The 25805-nt window shown below is 41.8% G+C and overlaps 1 protein-coding gene across 1 annotated transcript in view; it reads left to right on the top strand.

Annotated features, from left to right (window-relative positions):
- Syt9 (synaptotagmin 9) overlaps positions 1-25805 on the top strand; it is a 169128-nt gene that overhangs the window by 53051 nt on the left and 90272 nt on the right. Inside the window, exon 3 of the mRNA XM_041667247.1 lies at positions 9413-9959. Within this exon, the coding sequence (XP_041523181.1) occupies positions 9413-9959 (547 nt within the window). The remainder of the gene's footprint in view (positions 1-9412; positions 9960-25805) is intronic.

The raw sequence follows: 25805 nt of genomic DNA, 5'->3' as shown, positions 1-25805 counted from the left end.
AAAACAGTAAAATATTTGCTCGAGTGATAGCCAGGGGAATAACATGTGCAGTTATTTTTTGAAAATATGAATATAGTTTGGAATGTTTTTTAAAAGTTCTTTCTGTTCTCTAGAAATATGAATGATAATGAAGTTTATCCTAGAGACTGTACTCACTCACATTAAGTGTGGTAGAATATGACAGTTTATAGTCTGATTTTTCCCCCAGGAACTTATTCTAGCATTATTTCCAGTTTTGTATCAAAAACCAAAACTTAAAATAGTCCTCTTTAAAGAAGCTGCTGTGTTTTCCTCTTGATTTCAGGAAAATCTCAGACTTCCTCACAAGGATTTCTCTTCAGACAGATAGAGTTGATATCACCATGGAGTTCATACAGTGGGACAGACTTATAATAAGATCTTTTTAGTGTCCCTGAGACCTGGAGCTGGTCATGTGGGTCACTACTCATGCAATTGCTCCTGCCTGGTTTCCCTGAGACACAGAGTGATAAAAATGTTCCTAATGGATTTGATCTGTACATAGTGCCCTATAACTAACAAGCTGTTATCAGTGATATCCCTGGAATTATCACAGTGTTTATCCTAAAAATAATTAGATAGACTGGATAAAGAGGTGTATTTAAAAGAGGAAACCCATTGTTAGCATCACCATAGATCTGTGGAAACTCAGTAGAAGAAATTAAAAAAGAAGAACAAAAGATTAATCCCTATAAAATGCATTTTATATTCAGATTATTTTAGATTTGAAGATAAGCAATTAAATTATCCTTCAAACAGTGAAAACTGGGTTCAATAACAGCTGAGCTGCCATCAGCAATCTAAACGCTTTTCGGCTACATTTGACCCAGTATTAAGAATTTGCATTGTTATGCATTTAAAACATTCATACCTAAATTACGACTGATCTAGTTCCTTGCGTTCTTCCTGGAAATGTGCCTTTGTCTAGCAGTGATCCTCAAATTTATTAGCAATTGTTTTTAAGAATGTGCACATCTGAGCTCCAGGAAGCACAAGGACTCTGAATCAACAGCTAGGGAGCCTGTGTGGGACCAACCTAGGCCCCCTGCAGTTTGTGACAGTCGTGTAGCTTGGTCTGTTTGTGAGGCTCCTAGCAGTGAGATCAGGACCTGTCCGTGGCACTTTGCTGTCTTATGAGAACATGTTTCCCATGCTGGATTAGCTTGTACAGCCTTTACAGAGGGGGAGGGGCTCAGTCCTACATCGACTTGATGTGTCATGCTTTGTTCAAGCCCATGGGAGGCCTGCTCCTTTCTGAATGGAGACGGAGGAGGACTGGGAGGATAGGGAGGGGGTAGATGAGAAGGAGGGGGGATGGGAGGAGAGGAGGGAGGGGAAACTTGTCAGTATATAAAATAAAGGAAAAAATGTTAATAATTTTTATTTTAAAAAAGAAAGTGGTACACACACACAGAGAGAGAGAGAGAGAGAGAGAGAGAGAGAGAGAGAGAGAGAGAGGGAGAGAGAGAAAACACAAACTTTACTTGTGGAGAACCAAGGTATCATTCTGTCAGTGTCTAACTTGAGGAACCAATGAGTTTACTTATAGGAGCATGAGTGACCCCAAAGCAGCCACACCAGCAGAAAATCTCACTTTAGCATGGACAGTAACTTCCCATAACTACATAGAGGGGTTATAGTTCCATTGCTTCAGTTAACCTGCCACAGGCTAAATTCTCTAATACTTCCTAGGACCTTGAGGCCATGTGGAATTAGGTTAGAATTGCATACAGATGGCCAGAAGATGCAGAGGGAGAAGCAGGAACCTCTTAGGGTTCAAAGACCCTCTGTATCTTCTCCTGTGATGGAGCCCCAGTAGTTAACAAGCTGGATTTTAGGGGTCCTTATCTACTAGTCATATCTACTCTGCTGAAGATGATGTCTGTATGTGCTTAAAGGAAGTACTCTACAACACACACACACACACACACACACACACACACACTTTTTACTGACAAAATGGAAAATGAATGAAATTTCCTTCCTTCATTCAAAAGATTGGTGTTTTTTTACGGCTCTGCGGACCACAGGAGCTTGGAAATGCTAGGGTTGTCTTCTCACTGAGCTGCTTATGAAACCTTCTAAACCATTTGTAACATTCTGTGAAGTACCATGTTGTAGGGATAGGGGTAGGTTCTGCTAGGATGGCTCAGAATCTTCTTCTTTTCCTGTTTTTGACCCCCTTTGCCTTCTCCCATGGTTTCCAGGACAGCTCCAAGGCCCAGTACACACAGTGTTCATGGTACCCTCCATGTTGCCATGGTTGCCATAGCTTCTGCTGTAGCATTTACATAGGAAATCGCCACTTTACCTGGCCTCTTCTCCCTGGGAATGTTGGACTCACCTCGTTGTCTAAAGATGAACTATGCTTTTATCTTCTAAGAGTGTCAGCCAGGCAGTGTTGGCATACCCCTTTAATCCCAGCACTTGGGAGGCAGAGGCAGGTGGTTCTCTATGAGTTCCAGGCCAGCCTGGTCTACAGTGAGATCCAGGACAGCCAAGGCCAAACTTGTTAAAATGCTGTGTCTGGTTAATTCAGTTACTGCTGCAACAACCAAAATTCTGTTAATTTTTTCCATCTGCGTGATGCCTTCCTTGAAGTATTGACCTAATAATATTTTGGGAATGTGGACATCTTACTTTTCTCAGAATTGTTAGATCAAAGCTTTCTAGGAAAGCTTGAATATATGAAACTTCCTGGATCCCCAAAGTAGAGGAAACCCAAATGCGATCTGCTCACTTTCCTTGCTTGACTAACACTTCGCCTTTAGAACAGAACTGGTCACACCACAACTCCTCATCAGATCTGTGAAGGTCCTGCTTCCTCCTGCCAGGGCCACCGTGAAGCACAACGCTGGAGGTTACTGTTCACTAGGGCCCAGTAGAAAGCTCAGTGCTGTCAGCTACACATGCCTCCCCAGTTCCCTGTGGTATCTGAGCCTGTTCTTGCCTAGAGTCCCTGGCACACGCTGTTCCCTCAGCCACTGGTGCTTTTCCTCTTATCCTTACCGTCCATGCCAGTGTTAGTGTCCCAGCTTAACCATCCCTGTTCAGGAGGCTCAGGCACCCACCTGAAGGATATATTCTCTCTGCTGCCTCCCACTCCAGCTTCACATGTTTTGTTTTTGCTCCTTCATGACATTCAACTCTATTTCCAAGTTGTCATTTGTTTCTTTATCACCCATCTTTCCTCTGTGAGCACAAACCATATCTGTTTTGTTTCTTTTTCTATGTCTAGTCCCTGGTACAGCTCTAGGAATAGCAGACCTTCTTCTAAGAATGGCTGACAGAATACACAGGCCAGCAACCACCCACATTTCTCTGACAAGGATGACAAAGGTCAGAAGCAGAGATTACGTAGGGCCTTTCGTGGTGTGAGCTGGTCATTCACCTCAGGCTTCTGCTTATTAGAAGCCTTCCATGTCGACCTTTGAATTTATGTCTGAAGTAAGCAATCCATAGAGCCTTAGAAATGCCCTGCGGGGATTAAAGATGAAGATAACCCTGAACCTTCACAGTTGGACCCCTTTATTGGCGACAACCCCAGAAAAGAGTACTGAGACTGACGCTGTCATGACTCTATGTAACGTTCTTATTTTCATGGCTGGAATCGAACCGAGAGTCTCACACATGCTAGGCAAATGCTCTACCACGGCATTGTATCCCCAGCTCTAAGTGGCATGCTTCTAGTGAGTCCTGTTCTGGTACTGAGAACAAAAGATTTTGCATTATTCTTATAGTTATTTCTATGGATTTTAATAAATGGATGATTTTGAGAATGGAAGTTGCCTAGACCTCACTGAATTCCCATGAAACCCCAAAACTATATTTAAATGCATATTTCCCTGCTAGTAATTATGAGAAACTGTTTTATTCATGGCAATAATGCATTTACTGTACATAAATATGCACATTAAGCATCTGTTATGAGGAAAATTCTATAGTGGATACCAATATCTTTTCTAACAGGCAAAGAAAACTCTCTCCTCATAGGCCCCAAAGAAGGCCACAAGTCCCACAGGTTGGAATGCTCAAAACCTTAGAGGTTAATCTAGTAGGAATGCCAAGTCTGTGGGGTCTGTGGAGCCTAGGCCTGCAGTGGTGAAGGCATGTCTAACTTGGGGATGGAATGAGATAGTTGATAAGAGCTATGTAAGAAAGAAAATGTATTTGAAAGTGACATCAAGGTTCAAGCTTGGGTCACTTGGGAATGGGTGGGAGGGAGAAAGCCACACTTTCTGCTGGTTCCAAGCAGATCCCTTCATCTTTACAATCTCATTCTTGAGAGAAGCCTGAAAACCTCAGATTGCCACACCTCCTTCCCTTGCAATGTGTGGATGGATCCCCCTGTCTAGGGTACCTCTTGTCTGTACGGTTAAGAACAAGCAACTCTTCCCTCCATTAAACCGAGTTTCAAGGGAGACTGGGGCCTTTTCTCACTATTTCTTTACTTTGTTGCCCACAAAGGTAGTTCTGAAGTTCAGTTTGCATCGCCTTTTCTCCCTTTGGTCCCTGAAGCTTGTGGGGAAAGTCGATCAGGTTTCATCTCTGAGATGAGGTCACCAAGATGAAGGAATCTAGAAGAGTGTATCCATGGTTGCTCAGGAAATAAAAAATGGGTCCTAAGCACTGGATGCTAAGCACAGTAGGCTTAGCAAGGGGCTTTGGAGAAAACTGCTGGGACCACAGAGCTGAACATCCTTCCGGGAGAGCTGGGACCATGTTGAAAATTCAGTTGTTTTCCTTTGATGTCTCCAGTATCATTGAGAATACAGCTGGGGCAAAGCCAGCTCAACTTTTCTCTCTTCCTAGTTTCCTGAGCCAGAGCTTCCTTATCCTCTCTCTGTTCCTGGACTCTAACCTGTAGTCCGTACTTATCCCCACCTGTTATACTTCAGCGCTCTTGTAGAACTGTCTTCACCTCCCAGGCCAGTTGTCGCCTTCTGGACTGTTTGTTTCTCTGCACCTTTTCATCCACTATCTGTCTGTTCACATTCTTGTCTGTTAAATTACAGTAAAGTCCTCTCTCCTGTCTAATGAAAATGGTTGGCATTGGGGGGTGATACTTCGGGGACTGATCTTAGGGCTGGAACTGGTTAGTTTACGTTAAAGGAAAGGGGAGGAAGAAAAGCCCCTTTGCCCTGAGAGTTCTTTCCCTGCTTGCCTTATGGCTTGGGCTCAGTCCAAGGCTCAAATTCCTTCAGACATGGAAATATGGTTGCTAGTATATTACAGAAAAACTGTTCTACAAACTGTTCTAAATATCTTTGAATGCAGATATCTTCGACGCTCAGCTAAGGTCTGGGATAGCCAAGGGCAGTCTTCAAGTTATTTTCCCTGCCTCCTCCATGAAGAGAAACAGCATCTTCTGGCCCTGAAAGAATCAGACCTGGAGAAAGCTGAGATCTGCAACCCTGGCAGCCAGCTTCTCAGGGTCAGCAAGGCTTGTTTACAAAGGAGGCTGTCTCTCAATTCCTGGACCCATCATTCTTGGAACTTACCTTTTCCTCCCCAAGTTTGTGTGTGAGTGCATGCGTGCGCTCATGTATGTGTGTGTTTCACTGTTTAAGATTATTTTATGTGTTTGAGTGTTTGCCTCCCTGTATATATGTTCACTACCCATGTCTTTGGTACCCACAGTCACCAGAAGAGGATGCTGGATCCCCTAGAACTGGAGTTACAGATGGTTGTGAGTCACAGCAGGGGATCGAGGAACTGTACTCTTCAAGTGCAGCAAGTGCTTTTAACCTTTGAGCCATCTCTTCATTCACTGTGTGCATTAAGCCCTGAGTACAGCACTCCTCAGACCTACTCAGAAGACTGTATTTTAGACAAATTCCTCCTTACCACAGCCACTAAATGTAACAGTGTTGTGCAGAGACACTACAATTCTAGACTCTCTCTAGGGAACCTCTCATTTACTGTACTGGATGTTATTCAGAACCAGGGCACCCGGTGAGGGTCGTGTGGGTTAGAACACTGTCCTCTGTTTTTCCTATTTGTTTTAGACTTGCCTCTTCTCCTGCTTCCATCTGAGTACCCCATGAGAGCTATGGGATATTGATTTTCCATTTCCTTTACCTCATCTTCTCCTCTGTGTCCCTAGGGCAGCCTTCCTGCTCTGATTTCTCAGCGCACAGAGTGCTATCCGTTATGCAGGGAAGCTGTGAGTTATACCGCTTCTCTGGCTCCTTGGGCCTCTCTATTCTATGTGTATGCCACTCAGACACAGAGACACATACATCCAGAGACACATACATACACACAGACGTACACACAAACACGTATGCACACACAGAGACACACAGATATAGGCACACATGATCTCATAGAAACAGAGATATATATGATGTATTTGCAATATACACACACAGAGAGATTTAATCTACTACTCTACAGTGAGATTCAACTATTTTCCTACTATTAATCTGGGAGAGAAATTTTAGCAGGCATGAATTAACATGTATTTGTTGTGCAATAATATTCATTTTTGTGACTGATTTTTTAGAAGAATATTTAGAGAGTGTATGTGTGATTTTTCAGGATATTTAGAGAGAGTGTATGTGCATGCATCCAGGCTTCTATGTGTGTGTGTGTGTGTGTGTGTGTGTATACCATGTACATGTGTGGTACCTGAAGAGGTCAGAAAAAGGTATTAGAGCCCCTGAAACTGGAGTTACAGAAGATTATTGGCTGCAACATGCTGGGAATCGAACCCAGGTATTCTGCAAGAACAGCCAATGCTCTTAACCACTGAGCCACAGCTCCATCCCCTTAACTCAGATTTTTGTATGTTCAAAGCAAGCCCTTTACTGATGCAATTTGTTTTGGAATTTGGAATAAGGAACTTCCTGCACCTTCTTAGGGAATGAGATTTTGCTTCTGCCTCTGAAGCAGAAATGTCTCCATAATGCCCTCTCCAGTCCATTCCCTTTGCCATCTGGCAATCCCTTGTGGTTAGGAAGAGCCAAATGTGTAATACTAATCTCTTCAGATTTCATGACTAAGAAAACAGGTATGTTGAGCAGAATGTGCTTCACTGCTAAGAAGGCAATTCTGTTTATCTTAAATTTAAATTAAAATGTGCTCCATATGATAGTTCCACAGACATGGGTGCAGACAACTTTTTTCTGTGATGACTCTCCATCCAGAACTATAAAAGCATGAAGGTAACCTGCTATGCACGGAGTCTTCTTAGCAGAAACCCAGCAAGAGTCTAGCACGGTGCTGCTCAATCAAACTCAAGTCCTGAGTAGAAGCCCTCAGTGGCTGTCTCCAAGAAGGGGGTCTCACTTGCCATGTAGTCAAGCATGATCTTGAATTTGTGAGCTTCCTAACCTCTACCTCCTGCGTTAGGATGATAGGCATGCCCTACTGTACCCAACTTTAAGTTGTGCTGAAGATTGAACCTGGTGCTTGGCATGTGATAGGCAAGTACTCTATCCACTGAACCATATCCCAAGGCCATATACACTGTCTGTTAAGAGAGTGGTTTTATTTCATAAACAGTACCACTAACTATTATCACCTATTAGTCCCATGAACTAGTCCTTAGCCAGAATGGAATAAAGTAGCTTTTACTGCAATATGGACTTCTGAATCTAACTTGGAAAGAAGGATGAAAAGCAGATAGACATGGGACTGATACTCTCATCTCTTCTGGTTTCTGTCTAGGGCAGGATGATTGTTTACTCTGTGCCTGTCCCTCTTGCACACAAAGGCCAGCAGGGCAAGCTTAAAGCCTTTTCTTGCTCCACAGTGGCTCCACTTCTGGATAAGGGAGTGACCTGGCTACACTAATGGACAGCCAGGTTGACCACTTAAAAGCATCTTCTGCCTTTCTGACCTCCTCTAAATCACCTTTCGCACTGTGGATGTCTCTAGGAGAAATCATAATCTGCAGCAGTGCCTTCAGACTGTACAGTCTTGTATGCTTGGGAAATTTTGAACCTGGGATATGTCTGCTCGCTGTGCGCTGCACTGAGTGACAGGTACAAGCTGGCAGTTCTGTGACAGCAATCTTGGGCTGCTATGTGGGTGATCAGTGATCAGGGTGCTATGTTAGGATGCATCAGGATGCCTGCGTGACAACATCTGAGCTATAAAAAGGAGAATGGTTTAAAACATGTTTTGGGTCTATAGATCCCATTTTCACATGGTTATTTCATGAGGGAGTTGGGAAGGGAAGGGAAGGCAAGGCAAGGCAAGGGAAGGGAGGGGAAGGGAATGGAAGGGAAGGGATTTAAAGGAAACATTAGGGAAACTTCTGTCTCATGTTTAGAGGTGAAGACTGACTCCATTAGCAAAGTCTAATTTGCTAATATCAGTATCTAACCTTCCTTAATTTATCTCTAATTTATGGTAGCTCATCTTTAATTTTTTTCTCAATGGTGTTTATTTCAGAAGTGAAGCCTCTAGGGCATAGAGAAATGTGTCAGCAGTTAGAGTACTTGCTGCTCTTTCAGAGGACTAGAATTTGGGGCAAGCAGCCATACTAGGTAGATGACAACAACCGACAATTCTAGCTCAGAGGATGTGACACCCTCTTCTTCTGGCTTTTCTGGACACTCTTAGACATGTGTACACACATACAAATAATAAATTTATAGAAAGAAACCTCTCACTTGTTGATAACCCATGTGGAACAACAGACAGTGTCTTCTCTATCCTGACAGAGGCCCCAGTCACAAGCACAATCTCTTGCAAGCATGCATACCCTGTGCTGTTAATCTTTACAATAGTAAAAACTTCTGTTTTCACAATGAAATAATTTTTCTGAACCAGTAAGAATTTGTGTCCTTATAAAGCTATAAACCAGTAGTAGACATTTCATGTAATATAGAGAAAGATATCTTTAGTTTGGTTGGTTTTTGCAGCGTAGGCTGGCTCTGAACTCAGTGGTAACATTGCATCTCTGCCTCCCAAGTGCTAGAATTACAGGCATCAGCCACCACCACACCTAGCTTGAGAAATATCCATTCTTTCTAACACGACACATAGCCAATTATTTTGGTGATATTATCTAAAGGTGAGTAATTTTCTTCTTCGAGAAGCTTGTTCATGCAAATCTTCACATCCTACCAGCCAGATAGGCTCTGATGCACATTAGACCATTTAGAAAGTACATGAAAACCTTTAACACTCTTGGGTCATGGGCTCTTAAGTTCGTTTCCTGATACTAAGCTTCAAATTTTAGCCTAAAATTGTAGGGAGCAGCTTTGGTCACATCAGTCCCATGATGAGCATTTTGAGTTTAGGACAAAAAGACAAAGAAAGACCAATAGAGATAAGACACTTCTCCGATATAACAGCACACTGACATTCCAGGAACATGTTTCTGAAAGACAGACAGCAAATGAAGTTATAACTCTGCTGTGTCTGCTCTTCATTTAAGGCACAACTCAATCCGAAGACAACTCAACCTGTCGAACCCGGACTTCAATATCCAGCAGCTTCAGAGGCAAGAGCAGTTGACTGGGATTGGTAGAATTAAACCAGAATTATATAAGCAGAGGTCACTGGACAATGACGACGGGAGGAGGAGTCACAGCAAAGCTTGTGGGAAACTGAACTTCATTTTAAAATATGACTGCGACTTGGAACAGCTTATCGTGAAGATACACAAAGCCGTCAATCTGCCTGCCAAGGACTTCTCTGGGACTTCAGATCCTTATGTCAAGATCTACTTGCTTCCTGATCGGAAAACAAAACACCAGACTAAAGTTCACAGAAAGACCCTGAACCCTGTATTTGATGAGGTGTTTTTATTTCCTGTTCCCTACAATGACCTTGAAGCACGGAAGCTTCACTTCTCTGTGTATGACTTTGACAGGTTCTCTCGCCATGACTTGATTGGTCAAGTGGTGGTGGACCACTTCTTCGACTTGGCTGATTTTCCCAGGGAGTGCATCCTTTGGAAGGATATCGAGTATGTCACTAACGTGAGTCTAGCATTGCTTCGTTTGGGGTGGAGGGATTGCTTCTTAGTTTTCAGGGAAACAGACTCCTTACATATTTCTCTAGATGCTCTTTGTGTGTCTGGAGCCATAGGTTTTTAAACAACATTGATTTTGATATATACAAGAATAATTTGCAAAAACCCGTGAAGGAATCACTTTTCCTGCTCTCTGTCAGTCCTCACAACATTTTCTTGAGAGCTCTCTCGGGGTATACTAACTGGGTCCTGGCATCTTGTACACTGTATTGTACAGCTGACAGTCCATCACCTGATTGGCAGCACCAAGTCCATGCCTTGGTTCTCCTACTGGTTCGGCAGTGCTTCCAAGATCAGATCCGCAATTTTAATCCTGAGCCTGGGAGTGCTTGAGAAGACTGAGCATTGTCATTTCAAACATAAAACTCATTAATTAAAATGATAAGAAAGCCAGTCTGAAAAGATGGCTAAACTGTTGCACAGATGGTCAGGTTTCATGTCAGACTTAGGAGAGGAGGCAGAGATTCTATGTAGCCATATTTACATTTCAATGGCGCCCCATGGGATGCTTTTACTCCATTTGCATCTTTGTCACTCCCTGCTGAGCCTTCCTGAAGCTCCAGGCTGAGCAAAACTGGACTTTCTCAGGGAACTGATGCTTTCAAGATACCTGATCAGTTTCCCTGAGGCAACTCTTGGTGCCTTTTCTTGAGACCAGAGTTGCCCTCCTCACCTTTGCATCACTATCTGGTTCAGGCACTGATTCAACTTGGATTGAGCCTTGGGGGAATGAAAGACTTACTCTGCTAAAGAAGAGGACCCCGAGGTCTTTACCCCAGGACCAAATACCCGCACTGTACTCTTCAGGTCTCAGATATATTTATGATCTGGGGCCTTCCTCAGACCTTAAAAGTCCCCTCCACATGCCCTAAAGTACCTGTGCCAACTTTGCCATGCTATCTATGTAAGGAAAGTGTGGCCAAGGTCATGATGGCTCCATCTTCCCGTCTGGAAAGAGGAGAAGGTGTAGAGAATAATTTGGGATATCATGAAACGAACAGACCTCTTCACCTTGAGAAAGTATACCATTTGTAAACTCAAAATTGCGTGCTGGGGAGAGCAAGGATTATCTTCAAATCCCAGCTGACAATATCAGAAGGCAACTGAGGAGGCTTAAACAAATGAAATAGAAATGGTGTTCATCATAGGGAAGATTTATTGTTTCCCGAATAGCACCTTCTGGGCCATTTAACAAATCTCTATGGGTAGAGAAGCCAACCATGATGATGAGCCCTGATGAAGCCTTGGTCTCAGGTTTGATAGGGAGGCCTTGTTCACGCCATCCACACAGACACTTTGTAAGGTTCTGGCATAGTCATCAACTAGCCAGAGGAGTTCTGGGATACTCAGTGGGATCTGGATGTTCCCATCTAGATGTTTTGCAAAGAGAGCATCAGCCTGTGCAGAGGCTGATCACAGTAGGTGAGGCAGGTCCCTGGTGGAAACATCTCCTCACTCCTGTGGGACAGGAGTAGGGTATCAGGCTGCGGAGATCTTCTAACTATGAGATTAGTACTATTGTAGCCCTCTTCCAGAACTAAAAGTTTCTAGATCATTGTTGGAAAATTATGGATGGCAAAAGAGTTAAGAAGAATGCATGTCTCATCATGAAACATTTACCCATGCTTTAGGATGTCCATGGGAGAGGGGAGGTGCTTTGAGTGGAATTACAGACTCTTTCATAATCTGCCTCATATTGTTTAATGTGACTGTGTCCAGAAACTGAGAACAGAGATTCTTTTTTTAATTTTTTATTGATTTTATTGAGCTAGTTACTTTTCTCTGTTTCCCTCCTTTCCTTTTCCCTCCCCTCCCTTTAGCCCTCTCCCATTGTCCTCATGCTCCCAATTTATTCAGGAGATCTTGCCTTTTTCTACTTCCCATGTAGATTAGATCCATGTATGTCTCTTTTAGGGTCCTCATTATTGTCTAGGTTCTCTGGGATTGTGAGTTTGTAGGCTGGTTTTCTTTGCTTTATGTCTAAAAACCACTTATGAGTGAGTACATATGGTATTTGTCTTTCTGGGTGTGGGTTACCTCACTCATTATGATGTTTTCTAGATCCATCCATTTGCATGCAAATTTCAAGATGTTATTATTTTTTCTGCTGTGTAGTACTCCATTGTGTAAATGTACCACATTTTGCTTATCCATTTTTTAGTCAAGGAGCATTTAGGTTGTTTCCAAGCTCTGGCTATGACAAACAATGCTGCTATGAACACACTTGAACACATGTCCTTGTGGCATGATTGAGCATCTTTTGGGTGTATACCCAAAAATGGTATTGCTGGGTCTTCAGGAAGGTTAGTTTCCTAATTTTCTGAGAAATCACCATACTGATATCCAAAGGGGCTATACCCATTTTCACTCCCATCAGCAATACAGGTTCACTAAGATTTGCTTTAGTAATGCAGAAGCATGAAATGCCATGTGTATAGTATGTGCCAGCAGAACAATGAGAAAATGGTTAAACAAGCAGGCATGAAACCACCAGCATGAAGAAGAGCCCATACTGTACTTTTACCCTTGGTGTTCTGTTCCCATAGTGCCTTCCACTACCCTGAATTTTACTTACATTGTGACGTGTGTGTGTGTTGAAATTTTGTTCCTACTTTTCATAGCTCTTCTTTGACTTACCATTTTTTACACTCAACATTAATCATAACATTTAACAACAGAGAAGTATGCAGTGGATGTGGTTTCATAGTATACAGCATTTAGTTATTCTAACTTATGACAAATATTCTTTTTGGAAGGATTTTATCGATTGATTTTTATTTTATGGGTAACTATTTTGGTTGCACGTAATTCTGTGCCTGGTACCTATGAAGGCCAGAAGGGTATCAGAACTGAAGGTACAGGCAGTTGAGTGTCACTATGTGGGTCCTGGAAACTGAGTCTGGGGCTTCTGCAAGAGCAGTAAGTGTCCTTAACTATGGAGACATGGTTCCAGCCCCTTAACATTCTTACATTGATGACATTCAGGTTATTAATTGCTTGTGATTCAGAATAGAATAACAGAATGGTTTTATGTTTGTCTAACGGTTCACATGTACGACAGTTTTTTAGGGTGTATTCCCTGTTGAAGTTAAGATACAGGTGTTCAACATTTCCAAGTACTTACAAGGCCATTTCCATGGAGGCTCCTCAAATGAATGCCCCTCCTGGTGAGATGTCACCATTCCCAGTACTCCACTTTCCTACCAACTCTTGCTCTCCTCCTGCTGGTTAGGGTGTATGTGTGTCCATGTGAAGTGGCGTATGACTACTTTCTTCTTGGCTGCAAGGTTGACCATATTTTTATGTGTTTGTCTTCCTTGTGAGATGCTTATTTTGCACACTCTTCTGCTGTTTTCTCTTCCATGGCAATCTAAGTTCTTTGTATAGTCTGGATGCAAGCCTATGTTAGCTATATGTTCTGTACCCCCTGTCAGTTTATGGGAGTATGTATACTTACTGTGGCGACTTATTGCGATTTTTATTTGTGTGTGGAGGGTTGAATAAGTATTTCCATTTGCCAACTGTGGAGGTCAAAGGACAACTTTGAGGAGCTGGTTCTTGCTTTGTATCTACCAGGAAAAGCAAGGTCTCTTTGGCTTTGTGCCTGAGCTTCATACTCGACATCTCTAGGTTTGCCTGCCTTTGAGCCTGTCTCCCATCTCACTGTAGAAGTGTTGAGACTGCATACGCCTTCAAACTGCACGTGTTGCCAATTACTCTTATTCCATAATGCACCTTCTTTTAGTTCAGTTTCCACTGATACTTGATTTTTTGCATAATATTTAGAGCCGTATTGTCAGCCAAAAAAAAAAAATCTTTTTTTTAGTATCTAAAACCATCAGTATAAGAACCAGATCAAAAGAAAATATAGTTTTGTTTTTAAAGTTAGATTTTCTCTCTTTCATTTTCAGCTTGTTTTGGCCATATGCTGATAAAGTTCTGTAGTCTTCCCAGGGACTCTGGATCCTCAATTAAGCTGAAAGTATTTCTACAAAGCATTTGTTCAGCCCTGTCATGGCATTGCCTGTTATGTTCTAGAGGCGTTGGGTAAAGCATTTGCCTAGTATGAGCAAAGGTTTGTTCTCATCTAATTTCAGAGTATGTGAAATCCATGGGGCAGTTTACTGATGTGGATGTCTTTTTGTATATGTGTTGCTTTTATTGGTTGATGAATAAAGCTCTTTTAGCCGATGGCATTGCAGAGTAAAGCCAGGCAGGAAGGAGAGAGGGAGGGAGAGAGAGAGAGAGAGAGAGAGAGAGAGAGAGAGAGAATAGGTGAAATCAGGAGATACCATGTAGCTCTCGAAGGAGAAAGAAGCTGAATCCTTACCCATAAGCCACAGCCTCATACTGCTACATAGATTAATAAAAAATGGATTAATTCAAGATGTAAGAGCTAGCTAAAAATATGCCTGAGTAATTGGCCAAACAGTATTTTAATTAATACAGTTTCTGTGTGATTATTCAGGTCTGAGCAGTTGGGAAACAAAAGAACAGTCTCTGCCTACAGTTTACGGAAGTACACATCTCTGTATTGACAGTGTTCTTTCCATTTATGTCATCTTTAGTTGAAGCCTACCCTCAGGCTTTGTGGTTTTCCTACATAAAGTTCTGGCTAGACTCTTGTTGGATTTGTAGTTAGCTATGCCTTTTTGTTACCTTAAGTGGTAACTTGTAAAATAGCATTTTCTGACTACTATAGATATTTAAGTGAAATTTTGTATGTTTCTCTTGTAAAATTCTAAATTCTTATAGGTGCTGCTGAATTTTCTCCATAAATAATTGCTTATATATGAATTATGATGGCTTTCCTGCTTCTTGATCTATCCTATTTATGTCTTATACTACTATTTTTGATTTTGTTGTCATTTGTTAATGTACAAACTATGTCATCCAGTAGAGTATGAACTAGTAAATATGGGAGCAGACATCTTTGACTTCTTGCATATTTTAGACAGAATGTCTTTACATTCCTAGAGAATATGGTTTTTCCTAGAGGAATTCTGCGGGTCCCTTCATCATATTCAGGATGCATTCCTCCGCCAAGGATGATATCTCACACCGTCAATTCCAGCATGCAAGAAACTGAAGCAAGAGAATCACAAATCTGAAGCCATCATGAGCTGCATAGGAAAACCCTGTGTTAAATAAAAAGTCTCTCATTGTTCCTAGTAGACCGAGTTACATCAGAAAGCATGTCCCTCTCTCAAATGCTGTGATTTTGAGAGAGTCTTTAATTATAGTTTTCTAATTTTCACTAGTCCCATAATCCTACATTCATCCAAACTTGCTCTGCCATGTTGTCTTTTTCTGTATGCTGCAGAGTGCAGTTTGCTGATGTGTTCTACATTGTTGCATGGGAACGGCTCATAAAGTTCTCCTCATGTGCTATTCTTGTTTGCTCTGAGAGCAAAGTAGTTTTTACTTCATCACCTTAGTTGGAGGAGTATTTTGGACCTTCCAGTCATTCCTGCTTGGTGCTTCCGGTGACCTTGAAGTTTTACTTCTCTCTCCGCACTGGAGAGACTCCCTTGCTGTCTGGCATCTCCTGAGGATCAGCCCACAAGGAAGTGAGGAGAGTGAAACCGTGAGGTCTGTTTCTTGGAATGTCCTTAGACTAGCCATAACCTTCTTTCAAACCTGCTTCTCCCAAATGTGTTTTCATTTTAAGATGATTTTTTGAAGGTTACTTTTCAGGAAATAAAAATTTAGGAGAATAAAACTCTCTGTTCCTTTGATTTGGGCAACGTGAAGCTATCATTCCATGGTTGCCTAACTTCCTTTTTAAAGTCAATATTTAGTGTGCCATTTTACTTCGTATGTCAATTTTCCTTTTTTATTGATCTCCAGATCTTCCTTTCCTCCTTAGTGTTCTATACTTTATTTATAACATTGCTAATTAGGCATTTTTTTTTTGTTTATCCTGGTTGAGTATAGTCCTGAATCTGAGCATCTTTTCTCAAATCAGTTCTGGAAAAATTTAAGCCATTTATTTTTTTTCATTATTTAAACATTTTGTATTTGTCTAATTTATTTGATTACCTTCCCCCTTATATACATACCAATATATAGGTACTGTACATGTAGAAATGTATACATGAATGTATTTCACAGTTTCATGCATATTTCTTTTTGTATTTGGTTCCTCGTGGCTCCAATTGAGATCTAGGCAGCCCTGGTTCTTTTCCTTGGTATTTCTACTAGCTAACAACTCATCAGGTCTTACTGCTTATTTTATTTGTTACTATAAGTTTGTCTGGCTTAAAACTTTACAAAAATTTCAATGTGCGCTTTAAAATACATTCCTTCAACCATGATTTAAGATTGTGCCTGTAAGATGTCAAGATGACCACTTTAAGCTAAATGCTGAGCTTTAGAGTTTTGAGTGGTGGGCAGTCTGTATTATCAGTTGGAAACTGGTTATATCAATGGTTTTCCTCCTTTTTCTAGGTGAATTCCAAGACAGGATATACCCTCACTATCTACTGTTTCAGTCATCTTAAACAATGTGACTCTTGGTCTTTAAGAACCAAGTCTTAGGCAGGACTGTCTCACAGTCCTTTGAATCCCAGGAGCTACACACTGGAGCACATTCCACTCCTTCCAACCTTCAGGGCCTACTTATGTCGATGGATTCAAAGTTATTGTTTCTGGTGACTGAAAAATTTTATTTCTTCTTCATTAGCTCTGCTGCACACTGAGAAGGATTTTATAAGCTAGTGTTATTACTTACCTGGAGGCGTTTTTGTGAATATTTGCCTTAATGCTGGGAACTGCCATACTGCCTGAAGATTGTTTTTAAAAATGCTTCTTTTTTGCTTATACTAACTGAATATCCATTTATTATGTTCGTTTTGCCATCTAATAAAACTATACAAATCCTACAATCTAAACTTTTAATTTGTCAGGTGAACCTTAGAAGGATGCCCCAGTAAGAGATTCAGCCAGGGATTTATAACTGGACAGCAGCTGAGTGGGAATTGGGATTCCTTTGCAGCGGTCACTCTGTTTAGTTCACATGATGGGATTTGTTGGTTTATCTCTCTGTCCTCTTCGCCTGCTAACTCCACCAAGCTCTTATGTCCCATCTTAAAAGACGAACTTCTAAGTCCTGGATTGGGAAACGTCTTTCTGTATTTCCTTTTCCTGTCACTCTGTACTTCAAGCATTACATACACTGTTTTCTTCTGTGCATTTGTTCAGTTGTATTTCTTCCTGGTCAACTATGATATTAAATGCAGAAGCCAACTTGTTCTTGACTGGTACCCTACCTCCATGATAGTGTCTAAAAATAAGGTCTATAAGATTGCTTTCATGAACTAGGTTCTCACTATGTAGACCAGGCTAGCCCATCACTGGTAATCCCCTGCCTCAGCCTCCTGAGTATTGTGATTACAGGTGTGTACCACATGATAACTCAAGTCCATCTTTTATCTTACTAGAATAGTGAATAAAATGAAGTTCCTGTGAAGGCTTCATTTGGTCAGGCTCTAGGGATAATGGACATGAAGTTGTTATGTAAAAGTAAACCCGTGAACCAATTAATCTCTGTTAAGTTTTTATTCCTTTGGAGAGAGTGTGAGATTTATAAATATTCACATTGAAATAAAGCTTAATCTTCATGCTTTCCTAGATGGAATAAAATTGGAATTATTTGAATATAAAAATGATAGGTTTTAATCTCAGTCATGGAAATCAGATCAGTAATAATATAATGGACCTTGGTGGAGATTTTTCTTAGTCAAGAGAGAGAGGGCAGATCCTGGCAGGAGGTCAGAATTCAGGGAGCCTGTGTTTGGTGCTCAGCAGAAACAGTGACTGTCAGGCCCATGCCCTTGGCATTTATTACTGGCGCAAAGGCAAACAGGCCTGAGACACATCAGAAATCCTTCTTGGTGCTCTGCTTCTTAGCTGGTGACTCAGAGGTTCTCTGTGGTCTGCTCAGACTCTTCCCAAGAGAGGGTGTCACAGATCTTACCTGGTGACAGAGAAGTTAGGAGAACCCCATTCTGCCAACATGGATAGATTGCATTCAGAAAGGGGCGTATTACAACATAGGTCATTAAGTCATTAATACTTTAAAAACTATGTTTTCATTAAGTTTTACTTACTAAGCCATTTTCAGCAATTTGTAGTAGTCAGTTTGGGAATTTCCCTATATTTCCCATGAGCATCAGACCATTTCCAGATCTGAGAGCGATGGGTATGTAGTTCTGCTGAGGCAGGAAAGGATGTCAGGGATGTGTAGCTGTGCGTGTTCTGTGTGGCTGAATGCAGGTGAGGCGGGCACTCTCCAATCAGAGCTTACTAGTGGGAATGGACATCATCCCATTTTTCTGCAATACACAGGTAATGATCATACGGTTTTCCAACTGTGTCATATCTAAGGTATGCTGGTAGATGGTGTCACCAGGCTGGAGGATGGGACCCAGGGGAGAAAGGATAGCTGACCTGTAGCATTTGCTGATTCCTGTGTTGTAGTTACTCCCAGCAAGCCTAATTTCAGGTTGCCAGTGTGACATCACCAAAAGCAAGGTTGGGGGGAAGATTGGCTTTTCTAGCTGGTTCCAGATGATGACACCTTCTCAGGATATCACCACACATGGGACTAAACACCCTAAGCACTGCTCGGTTCACTGATGCTAAGGACTGGAAAGCCCTATAGAAAGCTAGTTTGCACTAGGTGCCTGGGAAGCCACGTTCCATCTAAGTGGCTCTCGGGAATCTGGCCGTTGCTGGGGTCTATTGAGCTGTGTCTCCGAGAATCCACTGACTCTAACTCTGCATTGTTTTTCTACTCATTACCCATCTCATGCATAATCACCCTGCTGTTTGGACTGCTTAAGAGAGGGACATGGCAGGAAGAGCGGTGGGATGGAGCACTTTGAAACAAAGGGAGCGTGAAGCTCCAGGCCTCTTACAGACAGACCTCAGGAGCTTTCATGATAGCATGATTGTTGAAACATAGCAAAGCATCTGACTTTTCAGATCAGTGGGACATGACCTGTGGCCCATGACCCCTATACCCTTTCAGAGGGGTTGCACATCAGATATTCTGCATATCAGATATTTACATTATGATTCTTAACAGTGGCAAAATTGCAGTTATGGATTAGCAACAAAATAATTTTGTGGTTGGGTGGGTCACCACAACATGAGGAACTGTATTAAAGAGTCTCAGCATTCGCAAAGTTGAGAACCTCTGTTATAGATGGAGTTGTAATGCAGACAGCAGAGTGTATAATGCATGCATATGATTTTAAAATAACAACAAATGAACACTGGTTAGTGCAGAACTTCTCTCAATAAGGAGGATATTATCAGTCTTTTTTACAGCATTCTGTGTGTCCCTTGACTGTCCCTCCAAAGCTTTCTTAGAAGTAATCAATATACAGACATTTAGTTCCTTTGTTTTTTTTTAAATAATTTACCATATAACAATAAGGTATTCAGTTTTTCCTACTTTTGAAATTTATTTGAAAGAAATAACATTCACTATATTATTCTGCAAACTATGTTAACTATGATGTTGTATAAATAATTGATGTTCATGTACATAATAATAGTCTTTTTAACTTAATTGTGGTTATTTGTTTTTTGTGTTTTTGTTTGTTTTTTTGAGACAGAGTATCTTGGAACATATATTGCCTTTAGTTTGACTGTGGAACTGAGATGACATTGAACACCAGATTCACTTGTCCCAGTGTTAGGAATGTAGACAAGAGTCCCCGTGCCTAGCTTTATTTTCTGTAGTGATGTTTTCACAACTGTTGTATGGCATACCATAATTTATGTAGTTGATACAAAGTTTGTTTATTTTTTTTCAATACAGTGTTTCTCTGTAGCTTTGGAGACTGTCCTGGCACTAGCTCTTGTAGACCAGGCTGGCCTAGAACTCAGAGATCTGCCTGCCTCTGACTCCCGAGTGCTGGGATTAAAGGCGTGGGCCACCGCTGCCCGGCTACTTTGTTTTTACTTTAGAAACTATTGCCATTATACTTTCTTATGCATACTCCTACTCAATAGGAGCAAGAATTTGTCCAGTGTTTATATCTGGGAATTGTCAAAGAAAATTCTAAAGTAGTGTACTGTACCACCTGCAGGATTTCTCCTTCCAAACTGTATTCTCACCAACACCTAATATTACTATATATTGTGTCTGATACTTTAATCACAGATGGCTTATATTTTATGCATTGACTGCTGTAGCATGTATGGATAAGGACCATTTTGTTATTCATGTGTGTGTGTGTACATGTATATGATATGTGTGTACATGACGTATATGTAAGTCATAGCACATACGTGTAGTGGGGGACAGAGGTCCATGTCAAGAGTCTTCTACTATCACCTACATCCTTATCTTTTTTGAGACGGGGTCTCAGGGTCTCTCTGTGAACCCAGCACTCACTGACGGACTAGCCTTTTTGGACAGTGAGCTCCAGGGCTCTGCCTATCTCTGCCCCTCCCCCATTGTTAGGATCACAGACATGTGTGAATACACGCGGCTTTTACACAGGTGCTAGAGATCCAAACTCAGGTCCTGGTGCTTATGTAGCAAACACTTTCCCCATAGAAGTACTTCTCCAGTCCCCATTTTGTTAGTCCTCCCCTTTCTCTTGATGTCTCCTGTCACTCCATCTTTATTACTTATTTGAGCATCCTGCAAGATCAGCATCTGAGGGATGCGCATACCAACCTTGTCAAGATCTAAACAGAGCACGGTGGCGTGACAGAAAGATGGGAAAGGGGTAAGAAGATGAGGATACAGGAGAGACTGTGTCCCACATCACCTCTGTAGTGGAGGGACATGATGGGAATGCTGAGAAGAGACCTGATCACCTACCTCTTCCCCTATCCCGCCTCCTACCCTTCGCTCTTCTAGGCTAGTCAACTTGCCTTGGGGTGAGGCGGCTAGTCCTGAGAAGGAGGCTGCCGGAGACACAGGATGAGTGGAGAAACTTCTTTAGATCCTACAACAACTCAAGGAGAGCTTAATAGATTTGTCAAGGACAGCAATTTCATCTCTGAAGAAAGGTGACACTAGTCGGGTAGAACGTCCCCCTGGGACAAGCTTTAATGATCTGCCTTTGGAACCGTTACTGTCCAGAACAGCAAGACAGCTTCCTGACAGAAAGCCTCCTCCCCAGGATCGGCGTATGCTTGCTTGGAAAATGAGTTTTGAGCCTTTGGAGAATCCAAGCAGTCTGTGGTATTTACAGTACTGCCTTACTGTCCAGTAGCTAAGGGTGGTCTAATTCTGACAGATGGCTCTCCAGGGAAATGTTCCTTCAGATTGGATTATGCCTGCATGCTGCAATGCTCTAATTAAGGGGAGTCTAAATAAACATGGCGGGGGCGTGAGGGAGTGAGCTGTTTCTTAGGAAGCTGCTTTGGAATGCAGCCATGTTTGCAGTCTTGATCTCCCCAGCCCCACTTTCTGGCTACGTGGGAAATCTAGGCCATTGCTCTGCAGACAGGAAGCACTGGGTCATTGGCCAGTCAGGCTTCGTTTCTTGCAGAGCCCCTCCTCTCCAGCAGGTCCCCATCTGGTTTCCTCTCGGTTAACCAGCACAGGGGAAAACATCCAGAATGCATTTAGGATTAAGATGAGCTTGGGTGGCTTTTTAAACATTCCAACTGACCTACACATTCAGCTAGGCCACACATCATAAACATTTCTCCAGGAAGTGCACTACTTGGTTTTAAATATTTAACACTGAAAGGTATGCTCCTTTTTTTTTTAACATTTCTCCCCCCACCCCACCCCCCACCTCCTTCGTTTACTCAGTTTTCTCCTTCCTTTCCCTCCCATGGCCTCCCTTCATCTTTTCCCTTCTTCTGGGAATAAAACCCAGGGTCTTGGCACATGTCAAGCTGCACCCCAAGCCTTCTATTGTGGCTCTTTAAAGTGTGTGTATGTGTGTGTGCACTATGGCACTCAAGTGGAGGGCAGAGAAAATCTTATGAGAGTATTTTCTCCTTCCACTGTGTAGGTTCAATGGATTGAACTCAAGGTCTTCGGCCTTGACAGCAAGCACTCCTACCTGCTGAGCCACACCACCAGCCCTTCATTATGTTTTGCAATATTAAACATGTTGAAAGCTAAATCATTACAGGGAAGTACATCCTGAGGTTGAATACCTGTGATGGATTTTTGCATAGGTGGCTTGTGAAAAAAGTCTAGTTTTGAAGTCAAGGGTTGACTGTTGGGTCAGAAAGGAAACCCTCAGACTGGACGGTGGTGGTGCATGCCTTTAATCCCAGCTCTTGGTAAGCAGAGACAGGTGGATCTCAATGAGTTTGAGGCTACCCTGGTCTACAAAGCCAGTTCCAGGACAGCCAAGAAACACAGAGAAACTCTGCCTCAAAAAACAAAAACAAACAAACAAACAAACCCTGGTCTTATCTCTTACCCTTCACTCATTGTTTCTTAGATGGGAGGCAGCGTTCTAGGCATTGAGGGCACAGTGGTCCCTGCTGAATTGAAGCTTAGATGGGATGGATCATGAGTAAATTACACAGGTTTCTTGCATGTTTGGCTGGCACTGTGATGCCAGTGAATGCTCCAGGGTTCTCAGAGGAAATACATTAAAGGCTAAAGGATGGATTAGGAGTTTGCCTAGATACAGACAGTATCCCCAACAAGGAAATGGGCAAATAAAAGCCCTGCAACAGGAGCAGTGTTGTCAAGTCCAGGAGCAGGTCATGCAGGGTGATTAAAACGAGAGAAGCAGAAGGGAAGAGAGACTAGAACTGAAACAGAAACAATGGGGCGGGGGTTGTAGGCAAGAGTAAATGTTTAGGTCTTGGTGAGTCATTTTTGAAGGATTTTAGCTACATAGTAACATGAATAGAAACATTTTCTTAAAACATTACTCTCCAACTACAGTGCAGAATTGGCTCCTGGTCTGAGAAGGAAAGGTCAGCCTATTGTCAAAGCCTAGAAGAAGACAGTAATTCTCACCAGTGTGGTGGTCCTAGACATGCAGATAGGTGACAGATCCTAAAAGCATTTCAAAGCAGTCTTATTGAGGGATAATTGACATGCAATAAAGTGTATGTTTGAAGTGTGCAATTTGATAGTACATGACATGTGTACATTTGTGAAGTCATCATCCATAATCAAAATAACGAACATACTCATTACCCCAAAACTCGCTTGTGCCCTTTGTATCCTTCCTTCCTCTGCTGCCTGACTCGCGTCTCAGAGCCCTCAGGCAAAAGGATCTGTTTTCTGTCGCTCTGGGTTAGTATGTGCTTCCTGGAATTGTATGCAAGTTAGAACCATACAGTGTGTGCTTTAGCATGTCCAGCCAGCATAATTATTGCAAGTTTGCTCTGTTCTGATATGAGTGTCTGTAGTCCCATCCTTTTCCTGCCCAGTGCAGTTCTCTTGCCGAGATGTCCCTGCTGCTGGAGGGCCTTGCCTGTGGGTGAGCACTGGTTCATTTTCAGTTTGGGATGCTACAAATAAAGTTGCCATGAGCATCTTGTGTTAGATGGACACATCTTTCACTCCTCTCACGTACTCTCCTAGGAACAGGATGAATGGGTCATGTCATAGAAGTGTGTGTGTGTGTGTGTGTGTGTGTGTGTGTGTGTGTGTGTTTTAGAAACAGCCAAACTGTTTATCAGTGCCTGTGCCGGTTTGGGCTCACTCACAGTATCAGTGTTTACAGATCCTAGCTCTGTCCCCACCTGTTATTGGTGAACTGGGCCTTAAGTTTTAAGGCATTCTGACAGATGTGAAAGAGAAGCACACTGTGGCTTTGCTGTCCCTGGTGTTGTATGCTGCCGAGCATGGTTTCATGTGCATAACCACTGTTTCTGCATCTCACATGAAATGTCAGCGCAACTGTTCTGTCTGCTAGATATGAGTGAGTTCTGAGAGTTCTTTATTTATTCTAGGTGCCAGTCTTTATCAATGATCTAATGGGAAACCATTGTCTCCACAGCTATGGCTTGTATTTTTATTCTCTCAGCATTGGGTTTTGGAAGGGGGAAGTCCTGTATTTAAGTCTATTTTATTAATCTTATCTTTATTTTGGGGGTGCTGATTTAGTAGTATATCAAAGCTATTTACATAATCTAAATTCATATAGTATGACTATTGTCTTATTGAAGATATCTATTCTTAGCTCCTACATTTATGATTTTGATCTATTTGGGATATAGTATGAGTTGTGAAATATTTTTTGTATGTGTATCCAATTGTTCTAGCAACATTTCTCAAAAAGATTATTCAAACAATTTATCCAGGTAATTTCCCTTTATGTTTTTGAAGGAAGTCAAATGAGCAAATGTTTTGTTCTGGACTCTTTTTTTCTTTTTCATTGTTCTATTTATCTAACTTTATTCCACCATAATTGAATTGTACATTTGTTGAGTCCTAAAGTGAAGCAGTCTGCATGCTCCAACTTTGCCCTACTTTTCCAGAATAGTTTTGGTTTTCCTACATTCTTTGCATTTCTGTATGTACTTTTATAATCAGCTTATATACACATAATCTTTTTGGAGTTTTCAGCAAGATTGCATCAAATATAAAATCAACTAGAAAAATTGAAATTTTAAAGAGACTGAGCCTTCCCAGTTGCATTGAAGTATATCTTCTTCAGCTCTCAAGCATAGCCCTCTGGTAGGTCACATTTCTTCTTTCTGGTGCTCTGACCTCTAAACTCTGGCTGAATTTGTCTCTGTAGATGCTCAAGACCATTTCTTCAGCTGGATAGGCTCTCTGGGCTCTGCGTGGATTTTCTTTTACCTATGCTGTGTCTTGGGTATTCTGGGTATGAACTCTATCAAGCTATTTCATCTCCCATCTCTCATAGACCAAGTCTTCACTGTGTGATTCTGTGTTTTAGAAACCATTGTATCACCAGCCCCCCTCCCAAAGGATTGATCTCATGTCAAATTTAGAAAAAAAGTGTGATTTTCTGGCTTCCACCATGAGCAACATAAAGAAAGATGTTGTGTATGGTGACTGTCAGTCCTCAGGTAAAGCATAGGTTGGGTGTTCACCACCTGCTGTTAAGCCTGACAATCTGAGTTCAATCCCCAGAGCACAAATGTTGGAAGGAAAGAACCAACTCCGTAATGATGCCCTATGAGCTCCACATGTGTGCACCCACACATAGTACACAAATAATAATGTTTTTAAAAAGACCTTTCAGACACATGAAAGACAAACGAGACTACAAGCTGGAGCTTAAAGGCGAGGCTTAAGGTAGAAATGTAAATTACCACCATCCACTGTTAATGCTCTTTGGATACTAGACATTCGTGAAATGACTTAATATTAGAATGTAGAGTGATAAAGAAAACATGTGTGGGATGAATTCCTGAATAGCACTCATGCGTAGAATTTAAGTGAAGACCTTAAAGTAACCGGAAATGGGACAGTGCAAGAGGTGAAGTGGTCAATTATATTATGGAAGTCACGAGAGGGATGTTTCAAGGAAACATGAGAAGGCAAATGGTTTAAAAGCTGATCTGATATTGGTTAAAAAAGACTCAAAAAGAACCCTCTGGATCCTATGCCAGGAAAGTGTTCAGTCATTTTAGTAAGATCCCCAAAGACAAGGCCTAAACTAAGAGGAAAAGGGGAAGAGAAACCAGAGGGTTTTTTTTTTTTTCACAAAATAGTAGGGACTAGATTGTCTAAATACTGAGAGGATTCTGAAGATGAAGGAAGAGAGGGTGTGAAACAGCAGATGAAGGCCCATGGATGGGAGCCCATTGGAAAGTAAGAACAGGTGAAGTCCACGGTGGATCTGGGGAGTTCACTCTTGAT

The sequence above is a fragment of the Microtus oregoni genome, unplaced genomic scaffold (assembly GCF_018167655.1).
Source record: "Microtus oregoni isolate MIOR12 unplaced genomic scaffold, Mior012 000016F_ref0000370, whole genome shotgun sequence".
Taxonomy (NCBI): domain Eukaryota; kingdom Metazoa; phylum Chordata; class Mammalia; order Rodentia; family Cricetidae; genus Microtus; species Microtus oregoni.
Note: the sequence above shows the minus strand (reverse complement) of the source record. Positions and strands in the feature narration are given on the sequence as shown.